The sequence below is a fragment of the Chrysochloris asiatica genome, unplaced genomic scaffold (genome assembly GCF_000296735.1).
Source record: "Chrysochloris asiatica unplaced genomic scaffold, ChrAsi1.0 scaffold00004, whole genome shotgun sequence".
Lineage (NCBI taxonomy): Eukaryota > Metazoa > Chordata > Mammalia > Afrosoricida > Chrysochloridae > Chrysochloris > Chrysochloris asiatica.
In genome coordinates this window covers 36,659,746-36,670,196 of record NW_006408522.1, presented here as the reverse complement: position 1 = coordinate 36,670,196, position 10,451 = coordinate 36,659,746, and the positions used below count along the sequence as shown (strand labels likewise).

The following is a 10,451-nucleotide window of genomic DNA, read 5'->3' as shown; positions in this document are numbered from 1 at the left end:
TCTGAAGATTCTGGATGCTGTTCAGGATTCCACCTATAGTCTTATGTAATGCAGAGGCTCCGCAGGAAGCCTCCTTTACTGGGCACATTGTACTGTGACTTTTATAGTTATCACCCGGCTAAGTCCCTTTAGAAATGGTTTTAAACATACAATAGGAGTAAGAATGTTTAAATTGCTTCACTATAACTGACAGCAAGGAACCTCAGTGTGGCACTCCTTATCTGCATAAAGAACTTGGCACTCTTTACTTTTCTGGGGGTGGGTCTATTAGTCTATATGGGATCTTAGAAACTGCTGTATTGTTGCTTTACCCACCCATGTATAATTTGTAGCCATGGGGTTAGAGGAAAGTGGGTTTCTAGATTCACATAAAGAATGTCTGATGGGGGGGGGGCATTTTTTTCCTGGCAATATTTATGAAGGCTTCCCTAAGTGGAAATAAAATGCTTTTGAAGTATTGATCAGCTTCCTACTGGCTCATTACTAGCCAGGCAATAGTAAGGCCTTTGAGTATTTGCCTGGGTACCCCAACAAAATATTTTCAATCTACTGTGTGGACAGATGAAAGCTCTGATGTTAGCATTGACTGCTCTGCACAGCGGTCATTATGTGGACAGATAGTCTAGTTGGGAAAGTAGTTCTTGCTTTCACACAGTCATAAATTTTTCATCAGATTTATTTGTACAGGAAATTTTTTTGCCTATACATGATACAGAAAATACCAATGAATTCAATAAGCCTACAAAAGAAACGGAGCGTTTCATTTCCTAGGTGGTGACTTGTCTTGCTAGCAGCACAATGAGATGAGCCCTTTAAAAGTTTTTCCTACTGTGATTGCATCATAGACCTAACTGAGAACGTGTCATGTGCTGAATGATTATTACCACGTAGTAAGTGGGTTTCGGACTGCAGGCTTGTTTTTCTGTGGCCTCTCTTCTTTGGGTCATGGCTTCTCATTGTTTGATCAATTGTGGTTGATTTTGGTCTGCATGTTTAGGTGGTGATATTTGAACTGGCGTACCACGTGCAGTTATTTCTCAGCGAGCATAATAAGCCCCCTCCCAAGTCTTTTCATGAAGAAATGCTGGCACGGCAGGCTCAAGAGGAGCAGCGGAGGCGGTTGGAGGCCAAGCGGAGAGAGGAGCAGGAGGTGAGACATAGCTGGGAATACAGGTTGGCCAGTCTGGAAGACCTCAAGTTTCTGTAGGTTCTTAGTCTCTCCTCTGCCGAGTCCTAGGCTTATCTTTATCTAAAAAGTTTTGCTCTGCATTTGATTCGAGAATTGTGGCTTAGTATGAGAGGAGGTCCTAGGAGTAGCAGAAATAATTATGAGTGCTCCCTCTCAACAGTCATCTGTGCGGCTCCTTAGAGCCCTTAGTCCAAGTCATTTTTTTTTTTATTTTTTTTTAAAAGGAAGGAGTTTAACAAGCTTCCTCTAGTCTTTCTGAGCTTGTAAAGCTGTACAGAATTTCACTGAATGATGGAGGTTCTTTTCTTCTCATCCATGTGAGACAACTTATCTCCTGCCCAAAAGAGTAACAGGAGCCCCATCCAATTTGTACTGCCAGTCGCTAATTAGAGTCCTGGTGTGGCACTGTAGGATCAGCACTGGACTGCTAACCACAAGATTGGGGGTTCCAACCCACCAACTGCTCCTTGGAAACCCTACATAGGGTTACTGTGAGTCAGAATTGACTCAAAGGCAATTAACAACATCTCCTAATTAATTGAGTAGGCCACTTATCCTTCAGAGTGTATTGTCGTGTATTGTCCTCATTGTTTATGTTGTTGTTGTTATGTGCCGTGGAGTCGGTTCTGACTCATAGCAACCCTGTACAGGGTTTCCAAGGCTGTAAATCTTTATGGGAGCAGAAAGCCTCATCTTTCTCCCGTGGAACAGCTGGTAGTTTCGAACTGCTGACCTTGTGGTTCACAACCCGATTCATAACCACTACGCTACCAGAGCTCCTTTCATTGTTTATAGGAAGACACATTATTGGAAGGTAGTGAATATTTAGCTAACAGTCTTGTTTTGATATACTGTTATTTATTGTTAAGTGTTACGGAGTGGGTTCCGGCTCTTAGTGACCCTGTGTAGGGTTTCCAAGGAGCAACTAGTAGGTTTGAGCCACCGACCTTGTAGTTAGTAGTTTAGTTCTTATCCTACATTGCCACACCAGTACTCTGTCTTTAAATTTGAGGTATGTTTTTACTTTGTGCATCCTTGCTGTTTATTTTTGGTGAGGCTCTTAATAGGACTCGTGTAGGATGAGCACTGGACTGTGAATCACAAGGTCGGAGGTTCAAACCCACTAGCTAGTCCTTGGAAACCCTATACAGGATTGCTATGAGTCAGAACCAACTCACCAGCACTTAATAACAGTAACAATCCGCTCCACAGAAACTCTATACAGGGTCACTATGAGTTGGCACTTACCAACAACAAAATAAAACTGTTTTTTCCTACCTAAATTTAGAACCAACTGAGCAATAGATATCTAAATCAAATGAATAGAGATCAAATGACTACTTTTCGTGCTGAGAAATCTGATTGGAGAATGTAGTTTAAGGGCTGTTGTAGGTGGCCATGGTGCCTGTGATAGTCCTCCACTGAGTCAGCCCCTGACGCCATGACAGAACCTAGATGCAAGTGTGTGTTCCCTGTAGACAGGCAGGAACTAGGAGGGGCTTTCCTAATAAGCATGGGAAAAGTGAGGCCAGCAGTGTGGCTGGAGCCAGAGTCCCTCCACATGGATACTCAACATACCTCAGTGATCTTCCACCCCATGCAAGTGGGACTGCCGACTGCATCAGAATTCTGGAAAAATCAATCTGCTTCAGTTTGTACAAGGTTCTAGGTATTCAGGTCTTTTCAGAAAGGAGGGCTTGTATTATTGAAATTCACAAAATTTTCCAGAATTTAAATGCTGTAACCACAAGGGTATGGTGCTGTAGCATAAGCACTAGACTGCATGATTGGCAGTTCAAACCCACTAGTCACTCCACGGAAACCCTATACAGGGCCTCTATGAGTCAGAACCAACTCAACAGCACTTAATAACAACCACAAGGTTCATGATTCAAACCCACTGACCCCTTCTCAGGAACGCTACACAGGGCCACTATGAATCTGAACTGACTCAACAGCACTAAGCAAGTCAACAGTATGGGTTTTTTTCAGAAGGAGCTGTTGGCACAGTGGTTAATCGCTCAGCTGATAACTGAATAGTCAATGGTTTGGACCCACCAACCGCTCTGCTTTTGTAAAGATTAAAGTCTCAGGGACAGTTGTACTCAATCCGATAGGAACACTATGAGGTAGAATGGTTGTGGGTTTCAGAGATTGGCATATGATGGTGGTATGATTTGTTTCAGCAACGTGAAATCCTTCATGAAATTCTGAGAAGGGAAGAGGAGATCAAAGAAGAGAAAAAAAGAAAAGAAATGGCTAAGCAGGTATTCTATCCTTACTTATAACAATGTATACTAAAATTGTGTATATTTTATTAAAAATCAAATATTTTCATTACCATTGATAATATTCCCCCTTCATGTTGCTATTCATAGTAAAACTTGCAATGAAACACTAAAATACAAAAATGTTGAGAATTTTCCATTAGGGAAAATTAGAGGTAGCAAATTAGAGGTACCTATTAGAGGTAGCAAAGTTTAAGTTATCTAATATCTGTAGACTGCTTAGGTTTGTGTAGCTACAGTAGTTTATCAAATGAGTCAAAGTCGAAAGACTAGATAAGAGGGTGAAGCATTGATCACTTTAATACTTGGAAAATAGCACTGTTTGTTCATACCTAAGGATAGCAGACTCCTGGTGTGGTGCTGTAGGATCAGCATGGGACAATAAACCACAAGGTCGGCAGTTCAAACTCAACAGCTGCACCTTAGAAACCCTATCCGGGTGACTATGAGTTGGAACTGAGTCGACGGCACTTTACAAGAACAACAAAGAGGAACCGGAGGAAGCCCACTGATATAAGCAGAACTGGCTTAGTTTGTGGCTTTTCCACTGTAGCTCTGTGAGCTGTACATGTGACACCTTCGACATTTTCCTCATCCTTTGAAATGGGACAGCTGATGCCATCCTTTCCGGCTCCTGCCATTTCTCCAGTGAATTAATGGACACCATGTGTTCATTAATTTGTACAAAGTCTTGTACAAATGTAAGATGATGTGACTGTTTCCACCAGCTCTTCTGTCTCCCATCTGATCTGTCGTCCATCAGCCACTCCTCACACTCCCTGAGAGGGCCCCCTCCCTCTCCTCATTTCTCTTGCTTTTCTAACTTTCACTCATATTCCACAATTCTTATCTTTTTTTTACTTAGAATAGTCACATTTTCTTGAAACTATAACCTGAACTTCAGACTGTGATTCCTGAACCAGTAAATATGTTAATGTTCCATTTTCAAGAATTGACATCAATTACATTTATAAGCATTCCGTTTAAATAGAATTTGCAGTCTACACTGAATTTATAATTACATACCATGATTATCTTTCATCTATGGATTATATCTAAGGTAGGTTTCACTTTTCTTTTCACAGGAACGTTTGGAAACTGCAAGTTTATCAAACCAAGATCATAACCCTAGGAAAGACCCAGGAAGACATAGAGCAGTTGCTCTTCTCCATGGAGAGCCTCCCGAATTTGTAGGAAATAGTAAACACCGGACCACCTCCTCAGGAAGGCCAAGGTAAATACCTGGTATTTCTGATCTAGGAGGATGAAATAGGTAGTGGAGGTTATGTGCTGTGGAGTTGGTTCCGACTCATAGCAAATCTATATAGGGTTTTCAAGGCTGTAAATTCTTACAGGAGCAGAAAGCCTCATCTTTCTCCCATGGAGAGGCTGGTAGATTCGAACTGCTCACCTTGTGGTTAGCAGCTCAGCTCGTAATCCACTATGCTACCAGAGCACCTTGGTTTTAATACATTTTCAAACCAAAAAATATATTTTACTACATTAGTCTGAAACCAAACCCACTGCCATTGAGTTGATTCCAACTCTTGGGACCATGTATAGGGTTTCTAAGACTAAATCTGTATGGAAGCAGATAGCCTTATGATTCTCCCATGGAGCCACTCCACTGGTGGTTTTGAACTACCAACCTTATGGTCAACAGCCCAACACCCATCCCTTAGTGCCACCACGGCTCCTTCTTCTTCTTGTTAGGTGCCATTGAGTTGGTACCGACTCATAGCGACCCTATGCACAGCATAATGAAACACTGCCCAGTCCTGGGCCAACCTCACAATTGTTGCCATACTTGAGCCCATTGATGCTGCCACTTTGCCAATCCATCTCACTGGGGGTCTTCCTCTTTTTCTCTGACCCTCCACCTTACCAGACATGATATCCTTCTCCAGAGACTGGTCCCTCCTGAAATATGTGCAAAGTATGAAAGAGACGAACTTTGGCCATCCTGGCCTCCAAGGAGCACTCTGGCTGCACTTCTTCCAACAAAGATCTGTTTGTTCTTTTGGCAGACCATGACACTTTCAATATTCTCCTTCAACACCAGAACTCAAAAGCATCAATTCTTCTATGGTCTTCCATAGTCACTGTCCAGCTTTTGCATGCATATGAGGTTATTTAAAATACCATGGCTTGGGTCAGGCACACCTTAGTCTTCAAGCTGACATCTTTGCTCTTCAACACTTTCAAAAGATCTTGTGCAGTAGATTTGCTTAATGCAATATGTCATTTGATTTCTTAACTGCTGCTTCCGTGAGTGTTGATAGTTGATCCAAAAAAAATGAAGTACTTGACAACTTAAATCTTTTCTCCGTTGATAAGAATGTTATTTATTGGTCCAGTGGTGAGGATTTTTGTTTTCTTTACATTGAGATGCAATCCATACCAAAGGCTGTGCTCTTTGATCTCCATCAGTAAATATTTTAAGTTTTCTTCACTTTCAGCAAGCAAGGTTGGTATCATCTGCATATCACAGGTTGTTAATGAGTCTTCCTCCAGTCTTGATGCCACGTTTTCTTTCATATAACCCAGCTTCTCAGATTATTTGTTCAGCATACAGATTGAATAAGTACGGTGAAAGAATACACCCCTGTCTCACACCTTTCTTAATTTTAAACCATTCAGTGTTCCCATGTTCTGTTCGAACAATGGCCTCTTGGTCCATGTAGAGATTCCTCATGAGCACAATTAAGTGTTCTGGAATACTCATACTTTGCAGTGTTGTCCATAGCTTGTCATGATCCACACAATCAAATGCCTTTGCATAGTTAATAAAGCAAATGTAAACATCTTTCTGGTATCCTCTGCTTTCAGCCAAGGTCCATCGGACATCAGAAATGATATCCCTCATTTCACGTCCTCTTCTGAATCTGGCTTGAACCTCTGGAAGTTCTCTGTCAATGTATGCTTGCAGCCGTTTCTGTATTACCTTTAGTAAAACTTTACTCACATGGGATATCAAAGAGATTGTCTGATGATTTCCATTGCATCACCTCTCTTTGGAATGGGCACAAATATGGATCTTTTCCAGTCAGTTGGCCAGATAATTGTCTTCCAAATTTCTTGGCATAGATTAGTGAGTGCTTCCAGTGCCACCTCACTTTGTTGAAAGATTTCCATTTTTATTCCATCAGTTCCTGGAGCCTTGTTCTTTGCCAATTCCTTCAATGCACGTTGGACTTCCTCCTTCTGTATCATTGGCTCTTGATCATATGCTACCTCTTGAAATGATTGAACATCAACCATTTCCTTTTGGTAAAGTAATCCTGTGTAATCCTTCCATCTTCTTTTGATGCCTTCTGCATCATTCAGTAATTTTCCCAGAGAATCCATCAGTAATGAAATTTGAGGATTGAATTTTTTTCTTTACTTCCCCCAGTTTGAGAAATGCTGAGCGTGTTTTTCCCTTTTCACTTTCTGACTCCAGATCTTTGCACATTTTGTTATAATATTTGACTTTGGCTTCTTTGAGCTAACCTTTGAAATTTTCTGTTCAGCTCTTGTACCTCCTTGTTTCACCCATTTGCCTTAGCATCTCTACACTGGAGAGCAAGTTTTAGTGTCTCTTCTGACATCCATTTTTATTTTTTTCTTCTTGCTTGTCTTAATGACTTTTGCTTTCTTCCTGTATGGTGTTCTTGATGTCATCCCACAACTCTTCTGGTCTTTGGTCTTTAGTGTTTAATGTATCAAATCTGTTCTTCAGATGATCTCTGAATTCAGGTGGGATATATTTAAAGTCATATATTCGCTCTCGTGGACTTGTTTTCATTTTCTCAGCTTCAGTTTGAATTTGCATATGAGCAATTGATGGTCTGTTCCACAGTCTGCCCCTGGCCTTGTTTTGCCTGATGATATGGAGCTTTTCCATCATCTCTATCCACAGATGTAGTCAGTCTGTTTGCTATGTATTCCATCTGGTGAGATCCATGTGAATAATCATCTCTTATGCTGTCTAAAGAAGGTATTTGAAATGAACAAATCATTGGTTTTACAGAATTCTATCATGCAATCTCCAGCATCATTTCTATCACCAAGGCCCTATTTTGCAATTACTGATCCTTCCTCTTTGTTCCCAACCTTTGCATTCCAATCACCAGTATTGATCGATACATCTTGATTGCATGTTTCATCAATTTCAGATTGAAGAAGTTGGTAGAATTCTTCTGTTTCATCCTTACTGGCTTTAGTGGTTGGTACATAAATTTGAATAATAGTGGTATTAACTGGGCTTCCCTGTAGGCGTATGGATATTATCCTATCACAGACAGCGTTGTACCTCATGACTGATCTGGATGTGTTCTTTTTGACAATGAATGCAACACCATTCCTCTTCAATTTGTTATTCCCGGAATAGTAAACCATGTGGTTGTCAGATTCAAAATGGCCAATACCAGTCCATTTCAGCTCACTAATGCCTAAGATATCGATGTTGATGTGTTCCATTTCATTTTTGACAATTTCCAATTTACCTAGAGTCATACTTCGTACATTGCATGTTCCGATTATTAATGGATGTTTACAGCTGTTTCTCTTCATTTTGAATTGTGCCCATCAGCAAATGAAGGTCCCGCAGACTTTACTCCCACAGGCTTTACTCCATTCGCGTCATCACGGTCAACTGTACTTTGAGGAGGCAGCTCTTCCCCAGCCACATTTTGAGTTCCTTCCAAGCTGAGGGACTCATTTTCCAGCACTATATCTGACAGTGTGTCTCTGCTATATTTGAATATTTCAGTGACTAAATATTCAGAAGTAGTTTGTCACTCCTTCTTCCTAGTCTGTCTTCGTCTGGAAGTTCATCTGAAACCTGTTCACCATGGGTGACCCTGCTGGTATTTAAAATACCTGTGGCATAGCTTGCAGAGTCACAACAACTTGCAAGCAACCACAGTACAACAGATGAGTGGTGGGCTTCTTACTTAGCAGTGTCATAATATAGCCTTCTAAATATCTTGCACAAAATTAGTTTTATAGCTCATTCCCCTTAGAACAGACTTTAACTTCACAGTCTTGTCTCTGATACAATTTGATCTGATTGTTAATGACCCAATTGTTCAATTAGTGATTTAAAGATATTCTTCCATCTGTTTCATCATCATCCAATTAAATTTTATGTGTTGCATTCTATGACTCTGTAGGCTTGTAGGGTCCACCACAGATTTTGACAATGCTTCAAAATGGAGATGGGTATAGGAGCATCCTTTTACTGAAAACAGGAGCCCCATTTTGTGCCAGAGTGCCCTCCTTATTGTGCTGAAGACACGTGCTGAGCTCCTATGTTGTTCCTGTTACCAGAGGTCACCTTTTCCACTGGAGAGTTGAAACTCCCCACTGTACTTGGCATGGCCCCTGCTGATCAGCAATGAATATTAGAACAGAACCCATTTTATGAGTGGGCAGGGTAGTAAGTAGTATAGGCAATATAATTCAGCTTCATTATGTGTTTAAACCATCTCTGTGAGACTCTTAATGAACACTGAAAACCAACACTCACTTTGCTTCTATGAAAAGAGATTTTAGGTACAAACTAACGATTTCTGTGAACTTTTGAGTCACTTGTTTACCAGAAGAAACCTTTTCAGTTATTTCCCCAATTGTCTACTGTTTAAAAAATCCACTTAGAAAATAATTTGTGTAATCACTGTGTATAATCACTTACTGTTAAGGTGAAATAAATGTTTTTAAATACTAATTGTGGGAACAGATTGCATCTTAATAAGGTTGTAACTCCTAACCAATCGAGATTATTTCTGCCGCTGTGCTAAAATATAACTGGGCTCCCAGTACATAACATAGCTGGAAATTGTCAGTGTTTCACTAGAAAATTATTTGGAAATTCTTACTGTGTTTGAAACATTGTGGAAATAAACCAATGATATGAATAAGTTTTTTCAAGTATATGAGAAAAAGTTTTTTAAACTTAAACATTCATGTTTGTGTTAACTGAAAAGGATAAACAGTGGATCCAAGGTTAGACTTCTTTTTGAGGTTAAAAGAAAGGTTATTCAGAGGAGGATGGGAAATTCTCTCTCCTGTTTGACATGAGTAGATCAACTTTTTTACATGACACCTGAAGAGTGGTATTTGTGTGTTTTGAACTAAACTCCGTTTCTTGAGCACCCAAGAAGGAAGGTGAAAAGAAAGGGTTTGTGTTTATTTTATCTCATATACCTCATGGAGCTGTGCACTGGTGCCAACTGTGTTGTCTACCAACAAGAATGAAAGGAGTCATTCTTAAAGGACCATTTACACTCTTCCTTTGGTTAAGAAATAAAAAATCCATAATATACCAAATTGCGTCATAGTATACGCTAGAATCTTTTTCATCCTTGCATTTCATTTGTCCTTATGGGTTTGAAAAGTCAGAAGAAATAAGTAGTGTTTCATGTTCTCCTCTTACCTCAGAAGTACAACCAGTACTGAGTTAGAGGCCCTGGCGTCAATAGTTGATAGTGAACAGAATTTAATTGGCTATACCATGAAGTTAATGCTAACTCATAGCAACTCTATATGACAAAGTACAAGTGCTCCTAGCTTGTAATCTTTAGAGGAGCAGCTCTTTGAGATCTCTTCTCCCACAGAGTCCTGCTACATTTGAACCACTGACCTTTTTTGGGTAGCAGACAAGTACTTAACTGTTGAGCCACCAGAACTCCTTGCCTGTGACAAAAATAGCAAAAATATAGAACCATTATTCATACATTCATTCAACAAATATTTGTTAGTACTTGCTCTGTGCCAGGCACTCTTCTGAGTCCCAGGGATTCAGTAAACAAGATTAAGAAGGACTCTGCTTTCATGGAGTTTTTGTTCTAGTTGTACACAAGTAAGCAAGAAACCGTCAGATAGTGATCAGTGGTATACAGAGTTAAATAAAGTAGGTTGAATGGGGAGCTTAGGTTGGGTGTTTGGAGGAGGAGCCAGCTACACGGAGACTGGAAGAGCAGCATCCTCAC

At 40.3% G+C, this 10,451-nt stretch overlaps 1 protein-coding gene across 1 annotated transcript in view; it reads left to right on the top strand.

Annotated features, from left to right (window-relative positions):
- Positions 1 to 10,451, top strand: part of EIF2AK4 (eukaryotic translation initiation factor 2 alpha kinase 4) — a 123,037-nt gene that overhangs the window by 22,044 nt on the left and 90,542 nt on the right. Inside the window, exons 4-6 of the mRNA XM_006831781.1 lie at positions 998 to 1,150; positions 3,376 to 3,456; positions 4,563 to 4,711. Of these exons, the coding sequence (XP_006831844.1) occupies positions 998 to 1,150; positions 3,376 to 3,456; positions 4,563 to 4,711 (383 nt within the window). The remainder of the gene's footprint in view (positions 1 to 997; positions 1,151 to 3,375; positions 3,457 to 4,562; positions 4,712 to 10,451) is intronic.